Source organism: Podarcis raffonei, chromosome 4 (assembly GCF_027172205.1).
Source record: "Podarcis raffonei isolate rPodRaf1 chromosome 4, rPodRaf1.pri, whole genome shotgun sequence".
NCBI classification, from domain to species: Eukaryota; Metazoa; Chordata; class Lepidosauria; order Squamata; family Lacertidae; genus Podarcis; species Podarcis raffonei.
This window is the reverse complement of record NC_070605.1, coordinates 21301589-21323061: the sequence shown is the minus strand read 5'-3', so window position 1 is coordinate 21323061 and position 21473 is coordinate 21301589. Positions and strand designations below refer to the sequence as shown.

General features: G+C 42.6%; 1 protein-coding gene across 9 annotated transcripts in view; it reads right to left on the bottom strand.

Moving 5' to 3' along the window:
• YAP1 (Yes1 associated transcriptional regulator) overlaps positions 1 to 21473 on the bottom strand; it is a 79200-nt gene that overhangs the window by 32421 nt on the left and 25306 nt on the right. For 5 of the 9 annotated variants that reach the window (XM_053385682.1, XM_053385684.1, XM_053385685.1 and 2 more), the window contains exons 3-4: positions 8124 to 8239; positions 3634 to 3747 (exon numbers count right to left, since the gene is read on the bottom strand). In XM_053385682.1, coding sequence (XP_053241657.1) covers positions 3634 to 3747; positions 8124 to 8239 — 230 coding nt within the window. The remainder of the gene's footprint in view (positions 1 to 3633; positions 3748 to 8123; positions 8240 to 21473) is intronic. The other 4 variants (XM_053385687.1, XM_053385689.1, XM_053385688.1 and 1 more) reach the window with 1 other exon arrangement.

Below are 21473 nucleotides of genomic sequence, written 5' to 3'. Positions count from 1 at the left end.
TATAACTGCAATTATTCAACCGGCCTACAAATACCTTCCAAGTGACACAAGCCAATGGCAGTGGTGGAACAAAAAATGGTTTTCTGACCACTATCTTCATTCCACCTCCATAAACACCCTAACAAACCATCACCAAACAATCACAGGTACACCAATCAGATTACAGCTCCTCCTATACAGCCATCCTGTGAAATCATAGCATTTCTGGAGAGTGTGATGCTTAAATATGTGAATTCTCAAGGGTATCAGCTTATTTAAAAAGAAAAATGAAAGTCATGTGGCATGAGCCTTCAATGGTTTAAGATTTCCAGCAGGGGTGGTGGACAGAAAAATGCATACCATGATGTTTTTGATACTCTTTCCCCATACTATACAATGCCATTTCAGGAGTGGAGGGGGCGTTAGCACCCTTTTCCCTTCCTTGTTCTCCCCATTTCTTCTATCTGGCACTAAAGCGGTTAGGCTGAGGCTGCCAGGCGATCCTGCACTTGACCTCTAGTAGCGCTGAACTATCTAGAACAGAGCAGGAAGGCTTAGGGTGCGTGGGAAAGGAGAAAGACGTCTCTTCTTCCTTCCCTGCTGCTGAATGGTCCTCTTCCCCTAAGTTCTTAGACATCACTGCAATGTTGCTGCTTTATCCTAGCTGGAACTCTGAACGCTGTACTATTTCATTGTGGTTCATCACTTTTTCTTAAGTTGCATAGCACCTCAAATTTACTAGCTGTTTTGGCAGTCTGGTGTCAGAATACCTCTCATACTGAACTGGCCCAAGATCTAAAGATGAAGAACAGGAAACAAATAAACAAACAAACAAACAAACAGGGCAGGGCACTAGTATGGTGTCTCACTGACTAACTCTTGAGCTCCCTGATCTTTTGCAATCCTCAGCCTTCTTCCTCTCCACAAACAAAATAGGGCTGTTAAACTTTTTGCCTTAGTTAACTGTATCATGAAGAGTCAGAAGGCTTATTTAGCGCTGAAAGGTGCAATTCTAACCCTACTTACCCGGGAGCAAGCCCCATCGAATTCAATGGGACTTACCACTGTGCAGGCATGGTTAGGATTTTGCTGTAAAACATTAACACACAAATACGAGTAGTGAGATCTAATACAGGAAAAACAAGAGCTGTCGAGTCTTCCAGCAGTGTGCACTTGTGAAGTTAATGCACCTCCCTGAAGAGGCCCACAGCTGTTGATAGGTCAAAAGCCCTGTGAAGCTTCAAAGCCTTTTGTACACCTTCAGCCTGACCTACTCAGTGATCTGCACATTATTTTCGTTTCACTGCGCTAAGGCCAAGACAAAACTTCAGAAGCCACAAGTATCTGCTTTCTTGCCAGTATCACGCCTGTTGTGTGGTTCTTTATAAGGACATATGTACAGGTATAACATTCTAAAATAAAGAACCAACCAACAGAGTTACTGCATTTTAAAGAGTATCTTAACTTCACATATCCTGCTTTCCTTTACAGAAATACCTAACAGCTTCCCTAAGATTCCAATATCCCTTCTAAGTACCAATGAGGCAGAGACATGCTCGGCTTTAGCAGTGTGGCATCACCACAAGCCTTCAGAGCATTCCCTGGCCCTAGCTGTCTATCACACATTAGTGGCCCTGTGCTTGCATATTTAACATTATTTTCTCTTATCCAATATTATTATATCCTTACTAACCAAAAGAAATTAATAAACAGGTACCCAAATAAGCCGCGGTAAAGCCTATATAATATTTTGTGGAGAAGTTTCCATTAAGGCCAAAACAATTGTTTTTAAACACAACATGCCCATTTTTAGCTTTCCTTTTTTTGGGGGGGTGGAAATATTGTTTATGTGAATTCCAACCAATTTCAAAACTGCAATCCTAAATACTTACTAGTGAGTAAACCCCACTGGACACAGTAGAGCTTTCTCCTGAGTAAACACGCACAAGATTTTTGTGTGTGTGAAACTGAAAAGTTTACTTTCAAGTCATTAGAAACCGCTCCTTCAGGAAGCTGGTTCCAAGTTTTGATTTCCCAATAAGCTACAGGAAGACAGAAAATGAAACCATAAGGATCACAGACAAATTCTAAAGGAATGACGTGGGGGGGATATCCAAAAGGTGGCGCTTTGCCCTGGATCTTAGGCAGGTCAATCGAAGAATCATGTTTTTGTAAGAAAAAGATCAACAACTTTTGGGGTGTCCTGGCTTTTACTTTTTCAAATATGGCAGCTCTATAAATGGCCGATATAAAATTGATCACCAAAAAGCATGGTCGCAAACATGGTTTGCAGACCTGTCACCCACTCACTCCCTTCTACTCCCCAGCCCCTGGCAAATAATCCCTTATTCACCAAGTATTTCAGCATCCTTCACAGCTGTTCAGCCACCATGTATTGTAAAAGGGCAAGCCTGGATCTCTCAACCATGCCAACAGATAAGAAGAGACAACACTCGTGTGTTGCTAGATTTGGAACAAACACTACAGTGAACCCAGTTCTTTGCTATAAACAAGTTTCCAAAGCTTTATCCTTTATGTATCTGCTGAGGGGTTCTCCCACTGATCATTACAGCAAGCTATAGTGCAAGATTTATAACAATGCAAGTTATAATACAAGTCTTGCAGGCATAGCAAAGAAAAAATAATGATGATTTTATATTAATGCGGACAACTATATGGCAAGTACTTCTACTGCCAAGTAAACCCATGAGTGCAACAAAAACGGGCAACCCTTAAGACAAAGATCCTATAAAATCCTGAACCTTGGCATTAAAGCGGTTGTCACCTGTAATCTAACCTTGGATGCCAACCATGGCTGAGGCATTGTGACATCACAGAATGTTCACAACAGTCCTACTTGCTGAGAAGAAGGGACAGTCACGTGCTTGCAATGTTGTTGCTGTGTAAGGAGTGGAAAATCAGCCATGGAAAAGCAAAGGCATGCATTGATTAGCATAAGGGACTAAATCAGAGGTGCTTGGAAAATCAAGTCCTGAGAAATTGAGGGGGATTTACTTCAAGGAAAAGTAAAGGCTGAAAAGCTGAGTGGAAAGAGGACTCAGGAGGCAGATCAGCTGTCTCTAATCCTTTTAGTGTATAAAGCTAGTGTAGATAGAAGCTTGGAGACCAAGCCATGAACTAGAATAATTCTGGGTCAAATTGTTTCCCTGAACTAAGCAGCCTAAGCCCTCTATGGGCATCATTGGGCTAACCTCACAGAATCGTTATAACAATTGTCAGCGTAAGTAAAGCATGTCAAACATTGTAAAGATGTAACATATTATTCAAGGAGCCTACAATACAAGAATCTGAGGAAGGGGTGGGAAGGAGGCTGCAGAAAACTCAAATGTGGTGGGCTGGCGGTGTCAATGAGAGGAGGACACTGGGGGGAAATCTATCCCACTGCCTAGGGACGGGCATGTTATGTGTTAACAGAAGTGGGCAGAGGCACAAGACAGTAAAAGAGACATGAGGTACGGAGATAGGTGGGGGTGAATTTTAGAAATTAATCTGAAATACTTAGCCATGTCTTTGGCTACAGGTAGCCAGTAAAAAGGAAAAAAAATATATGTTATATTTACCTAAGTACAAAGGTGTCTTAAGGGAGGGGAAACAAAAAAAAAAAAGAGAGTCTTAAGTGAGAGGAACTTTTACCAAAGCGTGGGTCAAGCCTTGGATCTAGCCAAGATGTGGTCTTGTTCTTATGGTTTATGTAGTAAATTTCTCCATCCTGGGTCATGGCTTGTTCCCATCCATCAGGGAGCGGGCCTGTAACACAGAAGGAAGCAATTCATAGTAGGCTCTGCTTTGCCCCTACTGAAAAAGTTAGCCAATTTTTATTAAGAACCCCCAAAAATGATTTACACAGCACACAGCACACATGAAACTAATAGTTTCAGTCTCTAGTAGCTCTAGAGGTGTGGGGGACAGAGAAAGATGCTGTGTTATAGTAACACATTCGTTTCGCGCATCTGGAGTGAAAAATCTCAAACTACCCCAGAGTTCACCCTATTTTTTATTTGCTCAAAATTTGCCCTATTCCCAAGATGTAACGCAAGCGGTGGTAAATACACATGCAGGAGACCAGTCTCTGGGCCCAAAGTCCTTATAGTATGTATGTATAAAGCAACTATTTCTGTCTTTGTTTCTCCTTTATCGCCTTTTAGAAGCAGCTGAACATTCAATATTCCAGAAGCGTTTAGGATCTACTTTTGGCTTCCTTTGTGTCCTTGTTTAGTTTTTCTAAATGATTCCCCATATGTTGCACTTCATTTTTAAAGAATGTGAGTTGGCTGGCAATTTGTGGAGTCATTAGGAGGGTTGCAAAAAGTGTTACGACACTGTAGCAGGCAGGCTATTAGCGGCTCCTGTATTTTCTCCTGGACTCAGTGAGGGCCAGTATGGGCCATACTAAGATGGACTTGGGCTGAGTAGACCACAGTCATAGACTCACTAGATAAGATGCCCTGCCAGATACTTTCTCTGTTACTATCTATAGAATGGAAACAGTGACCAACCACTTCTTTCAGGACTGACAAGAGCATAGATGAACTAGAAACCGTGATGCATTTTGTACACTAAAATAACTATGTAGACTGTTAATCATAGAAGCATTTGTTTATTGGCGGGAAACAGCAATGTTCTATTTTTCTTCAGTGTCCCATCTTAATGAGCAGTGAGCTAATGTTCAGCATCAAAACATCACAGAAGCACAACATGCTCCACTAATCTCCAATGCAAATTCCAAATACGCCCATTAATTATGTAAATGTATGCATATGAAGTAGAAAGTTGAAGAGGGTTAACTAATAGGCTTTCAGTGTTGCTCATCCACTGAGCAGAGAGAATGAAGTCTTAAGTTAGGAAGGACCACCCAAGATAGCACATATGGAGAGATTTGAAGAGTACGTTAAAGAGGAAAGTTTATTAGTAATACATTACGCTGCCTTTCCACAACACTCAAAAGGAAGGGGGTAAAAATGGAATTTCACAATAACTCAGATACAGCCATGCCCACCATCTTTGCACTTCCAGTTCTTATCCTCCCTCAGCAGCCTGAAGGTTCCCTTCTCTCTTTCCTCTTATTATCCATTGCTGCCTTTTATGCCCTGAAATCCCTCCCAGATTTTCTAGTGTCATCTACTTCCCTTCAAAATCTGCATTGTCCATGAAGCTGTTCTTGACCCTCCATTCACCCAATTTCAACAAAATCTAAGTACCTGTTCTTCCCCATGTTCTAGACTGTCAAGAAACATCTGGATGAGAGGATCCAGTAGGCATGTCAAATTGGAAGGCTGTAGGAAATGGGGTTCTGCAAGGAACTCCACTGGGACCAGTGCTTTCTAACTTGCTTTAAAAAGGATTCGGAATTAGGAGTTTGCAGTGAAGTAATCAAGTTTGATGATGATGCTATGGCTTTGTACTACTACTTCCATCATTGGAAGCAGTATGCCTCTGAAAGCCAACTGCTAGGAATTGCAAGTGAGAAAAGTGCTGTAGCTGTCATGTCCTGCTTGTGGGCCTCCCATAGGTCTCTGAACACCAGCCTCTGGGGATCATGAAATGCAGCGGGCTATCACACTCATATACCACTTGTTGGCTTTCCATGGGCATCTGGTTTGACACTGTGAGAACAGAATTCGGAACTAAATTAGCTCTTGGTTTAATTCAGCTGGCTCTTCTTATATCCCCCTGTTCTCTTTCAGCTGTCAACTCTTGGACTGAAAGCCACCAGGGCCAGCACCTATTTTAGCTCATGCTGCAAAGCACTATGTACATGGACAGGAAGTATTCTAGCAATCAGGATTTCTTGTTATTTTTATTTTTAAAAGATAATGGCCAGCCCAAGATTACTTAATAAGTTGCATTGCTAAGGATGAATTCGAACACATCCAGTATTTTATCCTGGACACTCCACCAGGATTTCCACAGTGCATACATTGTAAAAACTCCCACCTTCTTCAAAAAATGCATAGGTGTGTAATAAAAGAAGGCACAGGAAAACAGAAACGTAGCAGAAACATAGTTTGCTCCTGTTCCACTTTCAAAGCAGCATAAATACCTTGCATAAATAGCGTAGGGCCGTAGGCAAAGCAGAAAGTATGCCACAAAATTTGAAAACAAGTTATATTTATGCCAGCTTTTACCAGGCCAGACCCAATGGTGGGTGTCTACCAACAGGAGTTTGCAAGTGCAGGAGGTATCACTGGCTGCTGTAATATTGCCCATTTTTGCAACAAATTCTGCTCGTTGCAAGTGGAGACGCAGAATCACACTGCACAAAATGAGTGGACTACATTTTGTCATTGTGGTTGCAGCTACATCTGGGGTAGTTTAACACTGTTACGACTCCTGTCCCCTCCCATTCACCCCAATACCCATGTGTCATGCTCTTTCCATGTTCTTTGATACTTGTAAGTATCTCACTCCAGGCAAACCACTTAGTAGCTATCACTATTAACCCAAGGAATTAGCAATATGCATTACTGTACACACACACAGACTCAAGACTACAATGAAGCCTTTTAGAAGCATCACCACTTCCTAACTGAGGGCTTTGAAATGGAAGAAAAATCATAACCCCCCCCCGCCCCACCTTTGGTGGATAGAGTAATTGACTGTTTCTCAATTTGATCTTTTGTTGTGGCTGCAAATGTGCCTCCCCTCCCACCACACAATCAAACACAGTACCAAATGTGAACCTCTCCTCTTTTCTAACAGATCCATGGAGTCATTGCAGTAGTCCTCCCCCCCAAAAAAATTCCAGTTTCTCTCTCATCCATGCCCAACTTCCCACTTCAATCATCATATGAAAAGTTGCAACCACCATTATTACTTTTGGTAAACTACAAAAATTAAAGCTGCAGAAAGTGACAATTCCTACATAACCTGAGCTCTTAAAAGTCACCATCCAATGTTATGTGATCCATTTGTAATCTTTATTAAAGCCATGCAATTTCACATCCGAGAAGCCAGGTGTTCAAGTTCTAAAAATGTAGTTGTGTAACTCAATAATATACAAAATAATAGGTAGCACAGAATTCAGAGCTACAGTACCCGAGAGCTTGTTTAGATTAGGGATGGCGAACCTAAGACCCTCCAAATATTGCTGGACTACAACTCTCATTGCTTCTGTCTATTGGCTTGCTCAGTGGGTCTGATGGGAACTGGAGTCCAACAACATCTAGAGGCCAATTGGTTTCCCACCCCTAGTTTAGATAAAGCAAGAAGTGGGTATACAATAAGAAAAGCAATAGCTTTGCTCTGTCTTTCCAACAAAGAATCAGCATGGCACAGGGAACTCATCTTAACACTGCACCTATGTCAATCACCACAACTGTTCTCCATCTGGCATTCAGACAGCTGAAGGACTAGCATAGGTTAAGGGCATGGCACATGCATGGCACATGTCTCAAGAGTTTAGAGCAGGTTTCCCACTTCAGTGAACCTCCATGAATTGGAAAGTGACAGAAACTGCAACAGGAGGGAGCCAGACCTAGCATTTTAATTAGTGCCATGTTTTAAAGTAATGCCTGTAGAGGAGGACCATTGGCTTTTTTTGAATGAGAGATCGAATGTCATAGGCAAGAATGGGTTGTGCAGTTACTGAGCCACTTCCCAAAAAAGGGATTGAACAAAGCAGTGTTGACTTTTTCAAAAGGTTTTGCATGAGCCAAATGTTAGGAAAAACACCATGAAATCACACCAGATAGGAGAGAAATACATCACGATTGTAATAAAAATGAAGGCAGAAAAAGGCAGAAAAGATTTAAGAGGACGAGAGAGAAAAACAAGAGAAGGGGTTATGTTGACTAACATGTAGTAACTAGAGCAGCATATGAACTTTCATACTGTTTAAAAGCAGACTTGAATATTTCAAAAGAAACAGTTGCATCTCACGTCTCTATCTTGGAAGTACAGTGGGTCCCTTGTTAATTATACAAATCTGTATTATTTTTAATTGGGTGTTCTACCTCCTCGGTGGAAGAACCAGTATATAGCAATTATATGGGACATAAACTATTTAGGAATTGAAGCATATGTAGTAATAACAGGCTGCAATTCAGCAATGCGTAACTTTTCACTGTGAAATACTAAACTGCTTGACGCAACTTCATTGAAGATTTTTGTTGATTTCTCCTTACCAGTTGCTGAATTCATGATGCTCTGTTGCACCGGAGGACTTGTGGGAGCTGTAACATTCATCTGAGAAAGGAGGGCCTTCCTTGGATCCTGCCATGTTGTTGTCTGATCAATGTGACTGAGACAAAACAGAAAGAGGAATTTAGACAACATGCTATTGCAATACTCAAGGTTACAAGTAACTGGAAAAGCAAGCACCAAAAACATGAGGCCACACAAAAGGAGTATCAGATGATTTGTTCTTCACAAGGAATAGCCCCTATCATTGGAGGCATGGGCTAGCATCTATAAAAACTGCATAGTTCAACATACCCAACAGGCGTTTGGCTTGAGTGCTATACCAACAGCAGGTTCCCATGGCATATAATGAACTGTTTTTGAAACAGGAGCATCTTGTAATACAAATTTGTGGTATGGCATGGGAGAGTCTGCTGTTTAAAGGCCAGAAACAACCTCACCGGAAAGTCTGCAAGAGGGGCATGTCTAAAGTGGCTCTTCGGACCTCCGCCATATCATGTTGGTCTGCTGTCAAACAATACAGGTTCCAGCTGCTTTGGCGTAAGGACAAAAATTGTCAGGGGAGTCAGCTAAAACTAGAGGGCTACACAGGAGACAGGATCAATTCTGAATGCAGTCAGCTGAGGGTTGACCATCTTTGACATGTTTCCATGCTTCCAATGGTAACTGGGGGTATAATTAGCATTCTTATATAAAAAGATTTTTCCAAATATAAATTTAACCATGATGGGGGGGGGGCAAGTAACTGTTTATAGATATGTATCCAAAAAGAACAGTATTATTTCGGATGGCACAAAAACCTAACTATTTTCACTGTGGCGGGGGGAGGCTAGTAACATTTCACCTAAATATTAGTTATGTTTTGTTGTTATGCAACTGCCCAATTACAATGAATCTGCTACCAACAAGGCAAGCTAACTCATGCATAAAAGTAGCATTCTCCCAACCCGCCTTTAAAGCGTGTTTTTACTACCTGCTTCATTTCCACTTCCTCAAATCTGCTTACTCAGAATTCCAGGAACACAAACAGCAGAGAAATGCACTTGGGATTAGATATCAGACTGCTCTAATGAGCCAGTTGTCATTCTTTGGAACATGTGTGTGCCTGTTGCATCACAGGCAACGCGCCTGAGAAGAAGGCCAGGAAAAGATGACACCAGGGTACACAGACACAAACTAAGTTTCATTTCCTTGTCTCCATTCTCTACACACACACACACACACAGAGACACACCTTTTTTTTCTTTTGCCCAATCAGCATAAGCTTTCTTTCACCAAATGCTTTTGGGCCAATAGTAATGCTGCTGCAACCCACAGTCCTCTGTTCCATTTAGTACATTTCTGATTTTTAGCCATTTTGGGCACACATTTTAAGTAAGCCCCACTGGAGTGGAAACAAGACAGCATGGTTCTTCTTGAACTTTTTTTGTGCTTTAAATAACCATTTTAGTTTGTAGTGGTTTGCAGACAAGCACATTTATTTATATCATTGGTTTTCAGCCAGTATGCCGTGGCACCTTGGGGTGCCTGAATGGTGGTCAGGGGTGCCACAATAAACACTGGCCTCTGTCCCTCTTTCTTTCCTTCCCTCCCTCCTCTGATGCCCTCTTGCGTCTCTGCCTCCCAAAGGCTTGCATGGCTGTTTGTTACAGCAGCGCTGGCTACAAGCTCTCCAGACGAATGGTGCCTCTGGGGCTGGCCAGTGGGTGCTTCCCAGGCCCCTGTGGAGCAGTGTGAGGAGACACCTCTCTTTGGGGTAAGGGGGGCAGCTCAGAGACCAGGGGCAGCAGCTGCGGCTGCTCAGAGGACTCCCAAGGAGAGGGGAGGAGGCTGAAGGAGCACTCCACAAAAGAGGGTGTTCGAAAAAGGGCGAGGGGCTGCCAGCTCTGCAGGCAAGGGGTGACATAACTGGGCTCCTGAGCCCCACAGGGATGCCACAGAAAGAATGTAGATTGTCAAGGGAGCCATAGACTCAAAAAGGTTGAAAAGCTCCGATTTATATTATTACTGCCACAGAAAGGCCACTCAAAAGTTGTTCGTGTATTGAACACCCTGATAAACAAAAAGTGCAAGCACAATTAGGTAGGGTAGTGAGCATGTTTGTGGACATCTGGCAACACACAGATTTGTCAGACAAGTCACTGCTATTCAGAGCCAAAAAACTATCCTGGCCAAAACTTTCAGATTTACTTATTTATTTAGCTATTTCAACATGGTCATACAGACTTCTGAGTGCACAATGATCTTTCTTAGTTCAGCTTTAGATAATTTCATGTTTAAGTCTTCATGAAAAGGGAGTGCCGAAAGTTTTAGATTATTTTTCCAATCCTCTTTTAATAAACATCCATTAAAATAACAACTAATCCCCGCCCTCCCTTCTCTCTCACACACACAGTGGAAAAAGAAGCTCAGATCACAATAAAGCTTTTGAAAAAATAATACTAAAAAGTTAGAGCAACTGATGAAGCTAATGTACATTTGTGGCAAAACGTATCAGCAATTTCTCCCTGATCCCTCTAGAGCCAAATTAAATATTTTGGACTGCCTGCTTTGTGCTGTTTACAAAGAGTTTGGCTCCCACTCCTTTAGTAAAGACTGTTCTTCAGAGGCAAATCTCTGGCTCCCTACTCGACTTATGTCTCATGTTACAGTTTCCATAACCAACTTCTTTTAGAGAGGAAAGAACAGAGCATTGAGAGGTTAAGAAGTTTCATGACTTTTGAAACAACACATTTATTCAGCAAGCAAGAAATAAGTGCTAGGTAGTGGGCCTTAAAACACACTAGGAAGAGAAGACTAGAAATGCATAGGGAGAAAAGCAGGCATATACTCAGGCTATTGTTTATCACTATTTCTAACAATTGAAGAGTCTTGTGGAACCTTGAAGACTAACAAATTGTTTTTGGCATAAGGTTCCATGGACTCAATCCCACTTCATCAGATGCAGGCTTGAGTCCATGAAAGCTTATGCTATAATAAATAGGTTAGTCTTTAAGGGGTGCCATTAGACTTTTTGATTGTTTTTGCTACAAGAGACTCCCAGCTAAGTTGTAGGGGGATTTGGGTACCTCTGCAGCTAACTGCACAGGCTGCTCCCCTTTACAATACTTTGCTGGACAAATCAGGGTTCAGGAAACAGCATGGAGGTCAACTAGGAAACAATACAAATAGCTATGCTCAAAATATTGACCAGATTAACTGGGCTCTCTAGCTCCTGAATAGTAACCACCTCTTATCTAAGCGCAGGGCGTGGGTGGCGCTGTGGTCTAAACCACTGAGCCTCTTGGGCTTGCTGATCAAAAGGCCGGCGGTTCGAACTTCCGCAACAGGGTGAGCTCCTGTTGCTCGGTCTCAGCTCGTGCCAACCTAGCAGTTCGAAAGCACATCAAAGTGCAAGTACCGCTACGGCGGGAAGGTAAACGACGTTTCCATGCGCTGCTCTGGTCACCAGAAGCGGCTTAGTCATGCTGGCCACATGACCCGGAAAAACTGTCTGCGGACAAACTCCGGCTCCCTCTGCCAGTAAAGCGAGATGAGCATCGCAACCCCAGAGTCGTTCGCAACTGGACTTAACTGTCAGGGGTCCTTTACCTTTACCTTATCTAAAGGTCAACTGACCTTTATTTCAACCATTCTCAACTGACCTTTATTTCAACCATATTACCATTATTATTATTTTGGTGACATAGTTTTTATTCATTTTCATCTTTAAACTATCAACACGGTTGAATACACACACACACACACACACACACACACACACACACAAGTGTTTGGCATGCAACAATTACATAGAATTACAAACAAAAAATGAAGCAAGAACAGTCAGAAAAACATTTCTGAATATATCAACAAAGTTGTGCCAAAAGTGTAGATAACCAAAATTTTTAGTCATTACATACAGTGGTACCTTGGGTTACAAACACTTCGGGTTAAGAACTTTGCCCCAGGATGAGAACATTAGCTACAGTGGTATCTCAGGTTAAGAACGGTTTCAGGTTAAGAACGGACCTCCGGAACGAATTAAGTTCGTAACCAGAGGTGCCACTGTATATGAAATGATGTGTTGTAATGTGTATTGCTTAGCCTGGTGACCGTAAGTAAAAGTTATTTTGTATCAATAATGAGAATTTATAGGAATGGGGAGGGTACTGTTTTACCATATCCCTTGTTATTTGTATAATCAATAGTCACACCAGACTACATAAAAATGGTCATGTTTCTTTTGGCCTCTTGCTAAGTTTAATTTTTGATTTTTGTTTTGTTTTTTTGCTGCTACAGCCAGCAAAGAAAGGGGTATTAAGGGAAGGAGGAGGAGAAAAGCTTGGGGCCCACTCCCCACCTCTGCACACTGTGTTCACCTTTGGCCTGTCATTAACAAAAAAATTAAATAAAGAGACTCACTCACTGAGATTATTTTTCATCTCCTATTCCAGCTCCTCCTAGTCCTCTCTCTCTCTCTCACACACACACACACATATTGTTTAGGCAAGGCCGTAACAAAATTATGCAAGTGTAAAAGCAAGCTGCAGCCTGACTCTCACTCACTTTCTTAAAAAATGTGCATAGGACTGGAAAACGCTGCAACTTGAATTGGTTGGGGGCACTGATTATCTCTTTGCTAAACTTTTGTGACCTTCTGAATGTTAACAATTGGTGGAGGCAGGAGAGAAAGGATTAGCAGAGGAGTGTAGCTCCAAGCAAGTTGACTACAGTATTCCCCCCCCAGTCCTGCCACGCCTCTCTCCCCCCCCCCCCCCCGCTGCCAGAGGTGGGACTTAGCAACACACACTGATTGCTCTTTGAATGCTTATTGGCCAGAGACTAAAAACTGGTCCCAGAGATACAGAGCTGATTTTATCAATGAACCTGTGAGGTAGCCGAGGCATGGGAATCAGCTAGGGTGTTGCTTCTGGCTGGCAGACTAGCCAGTCTCGTTTGATGTAAAGATTCATTTACCCTGAGAGTGAAAAAAATAAACAAGGGTGGCCGAGAGGCAGGAGGGACTGAGCTCTTCTGTCCTTGGGGTTCTGGGATTTCAGGGGTAGCTGTGCCCACTTGCCCAAGCTGACCAGCCATCCTTGGCCAGAAGAACGCCGTCTCTGCACTTTCTTCCGACCACAATACTGGAGAAAACCTAAGGGTGCTGACTCTTCATCCTTGGAGGTTTTTAAGCAGAGGTTGGGTGGCCATCTGTCATGGATGCTCTAGCTGAGATTCCTGCATTGCAGGGGGCTGGGCTGGATGACCCTCGGGGTCCCTTCCAACTCTACATTTCTATGATTCCATGATTGTAGGAAGCCTTTCTCCGAGTCTCCCTCTGCCCACCTGTATGTGTGACAAGAGTACCATTTCTTTTCATATCCAGATTGATTTCTTCATAAAGTGTGCTTACCCCTTTGTATTCCTCCTCTTGGTTGGAGCAGAAAATTCTGGGGAAGATTAGAGCACACAACCACTTCTACAATCAAAGTTGCATTGCTGTGTCAGGGGAGATATGCCACCTGTTGCATTCCACAGCCCAGCAGTTCTTTTTCCTGTATATGAATCCTTTGTATTGTGGGTTTTTGTTTTTAACCCAATGACCCCATTTCCCTTTATGGAAACAAGCAAGCAGTATAGGCTGAATCCATGAAGCAGAACGATGCAAAAGATGGCTTTGACAACAGAATAGTTTTTTAGCTCAACTCCGGCTCTCCTTAATTTTCTCACCAGCAGTCAATTCAAAATAATGTAATGGCAAGGCTGGCATTTAAAATGCTCAGCAGGCTGACTGCTCAGATTTATGGCCCACTTACCAAGCCTATGTTTGTTGTGAAATTGTTATTTATAAAGTCACATGCTAGGGCTTGTTCCCAAGCTTGCTAAACCTACACGCTTAATTGACTCTCCGGACAATGCTTTATTGTCAGCTAATCTTTCCACAGTTCCTCACACAAAAATGTATGATCTCTTGTTTGGGTTACGCTGTTTGCATGTTCACTCTTGTCTATTTTCAGAATTGTCAACACAAAGTTGCAACTCATTACAGTGAAAATATATGAATGAAAGACTACAATTATTAATGCCACAGCCAATAGGCAGGAAGTCAGTTTTTATCACACTACCAAATGTAGCAAAATAGACATTGAGGAAATCTCAACCGAAAGTTCACTGACGTATTGATAAGCACACCCCTCTATCTGGAGTTGTGAATATCTGGAAGCAAAGATTAAACAATTACACTTTAAATATTTACTATGCCTAGAACAGGAAAGGCATCGCCTTTAAAATAGCTTGGAAATCATTAGCCTATTTATAACCAGGGTAGTAAACCTAGGTTCACAAGGGCAAAATGAAGAAACTTATCTATGGCACAATTCCAACTAAAGTTAAGCATTAATGGGCTCTTTCCCCTCTCCAAGAACTAATGTTTAACAAGTTGCATATTTATTACTTCATTGTTATTGTGTTTTTTTTAAAAAAATAAAAGTTCATTTTTTTCCAAACTACATTAGAATAAACATGCCACTTTTGTAAAACTAATAATAATTGGGAATAACAAGAATTTAAACTGTTGTTGTCGTCACTGGGTGGGGGCATCTCAATAACTCGGAAAGACTGAATCCCCTGTATATTCACAGCTCCTGGGATGGCCTTGGGACCTTAAATGTAATTCTGCCTTTCTTTACCAAGAGTTCAGTGAATGTCGATACCTGCAGCACACACAGCTAGGGATAGATAAACCATATTTGCAGGATCACGGGCAGCGTTGATACACTTGGCAGAGAACAGGAACAAGGAGGTCTACTATAGCGAAGTCATAGCAGTTTGCAGCCAACTGGGGGTCAAGCCAGGAAAAGAGAGATGAGAAGGGGAGAAATGAGAGCAAAGAAGAATAGTGACTGGGCTGCAGGAACGAACACAAATGTAAGAGAAATAACTGGACTGGCAGAAGGTGTGCTTTAGATGCAGCACAACAAGGAGAAATCAGAAGTGAGCTTAAAAGGAGGATCCTGCATCAGAGGCCAGAACAATAGGTAGCAATAGCAAGGAGATGATGACTCCTTGAATCAAACTTAAGCACTTGCCTTACTGGTCCACAAGTTTCATAAGAATAGAAAGAAATGCCACAACCACTTTGATTAGTGTATTGCAATAAGTACTTGGGCGCAACGTCACCCAGTTTTCCCTGAGTCAGCTTGCAGAACAATGAACGGACATTCTCTTTGCCACCTTCAGGATTGCCCAGTTAATAAGACTTCCTAGCAAGCAATTGTTCCTCCCGTTTCCGTAGTCAATCTGGACTCAGGGAAGGGACTGAGATTTCTGGGACATGGTGATACGTGATGGATTTCCAAGGCACAACCTGCATCAGGGAATCCTAGTGTCTCCATATACTCCTTCTGCAGGGAATCACTGCCCCAAAAGAGGAAGGTATTGACACCACACAGGGCCTCCCAACTCCAGAAGGCATAGAATGCTGGATGCATGCAACGTGATGAATTAGTTCTGGAAATGGGACAGGGGAAACTGCTTTAAATGATTTTAAAAAAAACAAACTTACACCACAGTTACCATTAAGGCACTCCAATTAAAAAAAATTCATTGCAAGTCAGGTTACATGCATACCCATTAACCCTGCACATAGATGAAGCCATGAATTGTCAGACAATTTTGCTTTTTCATACAAGAGAAAGAAGGGTGGAGCAAAATGTCTCTTGACTAATGGCAGATCCACGCCAAGGGCCAAATAAGGGAAGCACATCCCTGTTGGGTCTGCTGGACTCCTCAGTAGAGTTTAATACAACTGACCATGGTAACCTTCTGAATCACTCTGGTTAGGATAAGCTTCAGGCACAACATTATTCAGTTCTAGTACTTCCTTGCAGGTCTTTTCCAAGGGATGCTGCTGGAGGGGTCCTGTTTGATGCCACTGGCACCCCACAAGGACCAGCTCTGTTCCTCATGCTTCTTAACATTCCCAGTGGAGAGGAACTGTACAGGGATCTGGGCTGTGTTGTCAGTGTGCAAATAGCTCCTGGACAGGGCTTTTTTTCAGCCGGAACTCACCGGAACGGAGTTCCGGCACCTCTTTGGTGTGTTCCGGCACCCCGTCGCTGGGGGCTGCGTGCCAGAAGAGGCGGGCAGCAAGGTGCTCTGTGTTGAACAATGAAGGCTGCAGTCATCAAGGCACTTTGTGTTGTGCGGCGGATGCTGCGGGCGGCATGGCAATCATTGTGGCATTGCTGAGGTGGCGCAAGCAGGCAAAGGAGAGAAGCTTTTTTAGGAGCGAGCTCAACAACTTTGGCACCTCTTTTTCTAGAAAAAAAAAGCCCTGCTCCTGGGACAGTTCAGTCAGTAGAGCATGAGACTCTTAATCTCAGGGCCGTTCAAGCCCCACATTGGGCAAAAGATTCCTGCACTGCAAGGGTTTGGACTGAATGACCCTTACGGTCCCTTCCAACTGTATACAATTCTACGACACACACCTCTTTTTCTCCATCAGATATCAGGGGAACTGCCAAAGGCTGTCTGGAGATGGTAACAGACTCAAGGTGGGGTGAAGTTTAATCCAGAAAAGGTGCTCCATTTGAAGACAAATGCAAGACTCTGGAATAGGGATTCAGCCTGTTTCGGATGGGGCAGCACTCCCCTTGGAAAACAAAGGAACTGGGCTTGCAGTTTTTGGGTACTCCTGAATCTAACTTTGCATCTTTATGCTATGTTCATGGAAACAGAGATATGAAAGCTAGGAGCTAAATGGCACCTTAAACCTAGGTTATGGGCACCGCAACAGAGTATGTAGGCATGATTTTTTATAACAAGAATAGAAAGCTGAAAACGAATGAACTGCACCTAAAATCTTATGTTCATTTTTCACATGGTCTAGGCCTTATCTGAAGACTGCAATATATATATAAACCATACTTCACCTGCCTACCCCCCTAATATTCTTAGGAGGGTCCCTTCTCCAGTCTTCAGAGAGTGGCTGGAAGTGGGGAGGCAGATAAAAGGTCCTCTTTTCTTTCCAGCAGTCACAGTTTTAATCTGAAATCTTATGTGCAGTACTGCATCCAGAGCTCAGAAGCTGCTTACATTAATGAAATTCCTGTCACAAAACACACCTAGAACAATGGGAGTTTCAAACACTGTTCATGGGCGCCTTTGCACAGCTTAGATTGTGCCTGTTCCTGAGAAAAATTAAACCTGGCCACAGTAACATGCCTTATTTAAATTCAGATTGCAGTGAACTTTACTTGAAGAGTCTTCAGAAACTTCCAGCTAGTCAAGAACATTAGTGGATGCTCACCGATGGGATAATAATATACCTGTTCAAGCAGATGTGCCGGATGCCATTTTGTTTCCCAGGACCATACAATTAAAATCTTATTACCTATAAAGATCTAGATGGCTTAGAACCAAGAAAACTATCATCCTGTCCACTTCCTATGATCTACAGAAGAGGCCCATCTCCATGTACAGCAGTACCTCGGGTTACAGGCGCTTCAGGTTACAGACTCCGCTAACCCAGAAATAGTACCTCGGGTTAAGAGCTTTGCTTCAGAATGAGAACAGAAATCGTGCGGTGGCAGCGAGAGGCCCTATTAGCTAAAGTGGTACCTCAGGTTAAGAACAGGTTCAGGTTAAGAACGGACCTCCAGAAGGAATTAAGTTCTTAACGTGAGGTACCACTGTACTGTCTGTGGCTGGGACATACTTTGAGTCTCAGAGACTGTTCCCAGTGTCTGGAATATCTGACCCTGGAAGATCCATTTGGTTTCCCTCAAATTGGTTTTTACCAACAGGTTAAAAAGTTGGCAAGCATTGGTCTTACTGGACCGTTTATTTTTACGTGGTAGATTTAAATTTGAGAATTTTTGTTTTTATGCTCATTTTTTTAAAAAAATAAATAGGACAGTTATTGTTATAAACCACCATGAGCTATGGCAAATGCATTGTAAGGGTGAGGTATAAATTTTCAAAATAAAGCATTATGGGGATCAAACCTGCAACTTTGGTGTTGTCATCAGCCCCAGGCTCTAACCAACCGCTTCCAGTTCAATAGTGTATTTACTGTGGGCTTCCTACTGAAGCCAGCAGTGAGCAAGCTCCAGCCTGACAATATCCTTCGCTTAAGGACAGAACTACTCATGCAGTTTAACAAAGGCCTAAAGCTATATTGGCTGTGAGTCTAGGAAGACCTGCTACTTGCCTTGCAGTCCTTTTTCTACCTTCCCTGGGAGGGCAGAGCCCTGATTGACTCCAGCTACAAAAGCTGAGGCTGCTGAAGAGGCCATAGACCATCTTGGCTGTCTCTTAGCGCAGACCCGTGTCATTGAGACTGAGTTTCCACAGCTGCCACCCACCATAAACCACCATTGGGCAGCACTAGCAGCAACAACAACAGTCATGTTCTGTACAGTGGACCCTCCAGATACAAATTAAATTTGTTCCGGGGGTCTGTACTCAACTTGAAAAGTCCATAACTGGAGGCGCCGCTTCTGTGCACACACGCATTGCGATAGAGCACTTCTGTGCATGCAACCCGAAAGTTACGTATCCAGACTGGTACATAACTCAAGGGTCTACTGTACTTACAATATTTTGATCTCTTGTTATGTTGTTTTTACATTTGACTTCCTTTACTGGTGTTTTCTTTTGAAATGTTTAAGATTTTTTTCTGTTAACGTTGCTGTGTTAAATGTACATTCTGTAGCTGATCCTCCGCGAATGTCCGCTTTGTCTAGTGTCCATTCCGGCGAACGTCCACTGCAAACCCGGAAGTACCAGAATGGGTTACTTCCAGGTTTGCCCTGCGCACATGTGCAGAAGCGCTAAATCGCGCTTTGCGCATGTGCAGAAGCACAAACCGCTCCGCACGCATGCACAGACGCAGCGCTTTGCCCTGCTTCCTTTTCGGCTAGCGGCCAGGGCTCCGGAATGGATCCCGGCTGCAAAACAAGGTACGACTGTAATAAGAATTTGAAATTGAAATAATTATGTTATTAAAGTATTGCTCAGTTGTATTAATTTTTGAACTGGCGTCTTATGGATGCAGATTAAGCCAAATGCTTAGTTTACTTCACTGTAAACTAATCAGCAGGCAATACATACTGCTATGATATTGGTAGTTTGCTAGCTTTTTGTCACACCTCAAACATGAATGGCTAAGACAAGGTGGGCTTTCCTGTATCATTTTAGGCCATGTGGCTGCAAAGACTAACATTCATATTTCAAAAATTAAGTTGATAAAATCAAGGGCATGAGGGAAAATATAGGGTTACAACTCCTAGAAAGATTCCATCAATGGTGTCTCTGAAAAAGTTGCACATCACTTGGGAAGACAGGCGAACTAATATCAGTGTACTGGAAGAAGCAAAGATCACCAGTGTCGAAGCAATGATTCTTCAACATCAACTTCGTTGGACTGGTCATGTTGTGTGGATGCCTGATGATTGCCTTCCAAAGCAACTACTCTATTCTGAACTTAAAAATGGAAAGCGTAATGCTGGTGGTCAACAAAAGAGGTTTAAAGACTGTCTTCAAGGCAAATCTTTAAAAGTGTAGTATAAACACTGACAACTGGGGAACACTGGCCTGCGAGAGCTCCAGTTGGAGAACAGCCTTTACCAAAGGTGTCATGGGCTTTGAAGACACTCAAACTCAGGACGCAAGGGAGAAACGTGCTAAGAGGAAGGCACGATTGGCAAATCCACACTATGATCAACTCCCGCCCGGAAACCAATGTCCCCACTGTGGAAGGACGTGTGGATCCAGAATTGGCCTCCACAGTCACTTACAGACTCATTGTTAAAACCGTGTTTATGGAAGACAATCTTACTCGGCTAAGAGTGATCGTCAAAGAAGAAGATGTATGTTTGAATCTTGAAAGTATGCAGAACCAAATGCCACACCAAAACATGGTTTGGCATCACAAAAAAGGAGATGCAGGCCTAAGGTCCTTGTACTCCCCCTTCCTTCATGAGCCAAACTTTAGGTGGCAATTTATCGCAAACCATGGCCAACCACTTCAACTGAACCTGGCAGACTATAGTATTTATATTAGTATTTATATATAGTGCCAAACCACACACAGAATCACAGAAGCATAGAGCTGGAAGGGACCCTGAGGATTACCGTATATTTTGCTCTATAAGACTCACTTTTTCCCTCCTAAAAAGTAAGGGGAAATGTGTGTGCGTCTTATGGAGCGAATGCAGGCTGTGCAGCTATTCCAGAAGCCAGAACAGCAAGAGGGATGGCTGCTTTCACTGCGCAGCGATCCCTCTTACTGTTCTGGCTTCTGAGATTCAGAATATATTTTTTCTTGTTTTCCTCCTCCAAAAACTAGGTGCGTCTTGTGGTCTGGTGCGTCTTAAAGAGCAAAAAATACAGTATCTTGTTCAACCCCCTGCAATGCAGGAATATGCAGCTGTCCCATATGGGGATTGAACCTGCAACCTTGGAGTTATCAGCACCATGCTCTAACCAACTGAGCTATGTTCCTTGTTTTACAATGTTAAGTGAAGATAGGCTCCCACCCAAACGAAGTTTACATAACAAAACGTGATGAGGACACAGGAAAAAGAGGCACATTAGTCTGATGCTTGCATCTGCTCATTTTTGTAATGCCAGAACAAATGTGTGGCATGTGTGGCAAGTGGGTGCCTTGAAGAGAGAAACTGTTTGTGCATGCTTATCCCTGCCAAACTTCCTGAAAGTAGTAGCGACAGCATGATGGGAAACCCATTACACTCTGCTCAGAGAATAAACATCTCCTGCTTTGCAAACACATAGTCACAAATTACCACACCAAAATTTACTTTAGCTTTTCAAAGTTCAGCAATTAAATAAGCAAGGTTAACTAGAGAAAGTGGTCATGCACATCCTTATTTGGACAAGCCCACAGTAACATTTGACTTATTAAGATCATTCGGTCAATTGACAAGTATGACCAGTCATGAATACTGCTGTACAGAAGACAAAATCCAACACCCTTCAGCTCAGTAAGCCTGGTTTGTGTTGCATATTTGTTTCAGAAGGTGTATTCGGACACACACAGCTATATGCAATGCCCATGTAAAAGATTGTGTGTACTCTATGTGTTTGCCGAAACAGCTAAATCTTGCCTACACATAAACACTTCAACATGCACATGCCCCTTAATGTTCTGTTCTTTAACCTCAGAATTGGTGGTAAATATTGCAGAAGTTGGGTATGTAGGTGTAGATATGTTTACATGTAACAGCAAAGCGCAGGGAGACAAGACCACTTCCACTGCCTCAGATTCAACGTAAACAGTTTATAGTTTATGTGCCTACTCTACAGAAGTTAATAAGCAACACCATGAA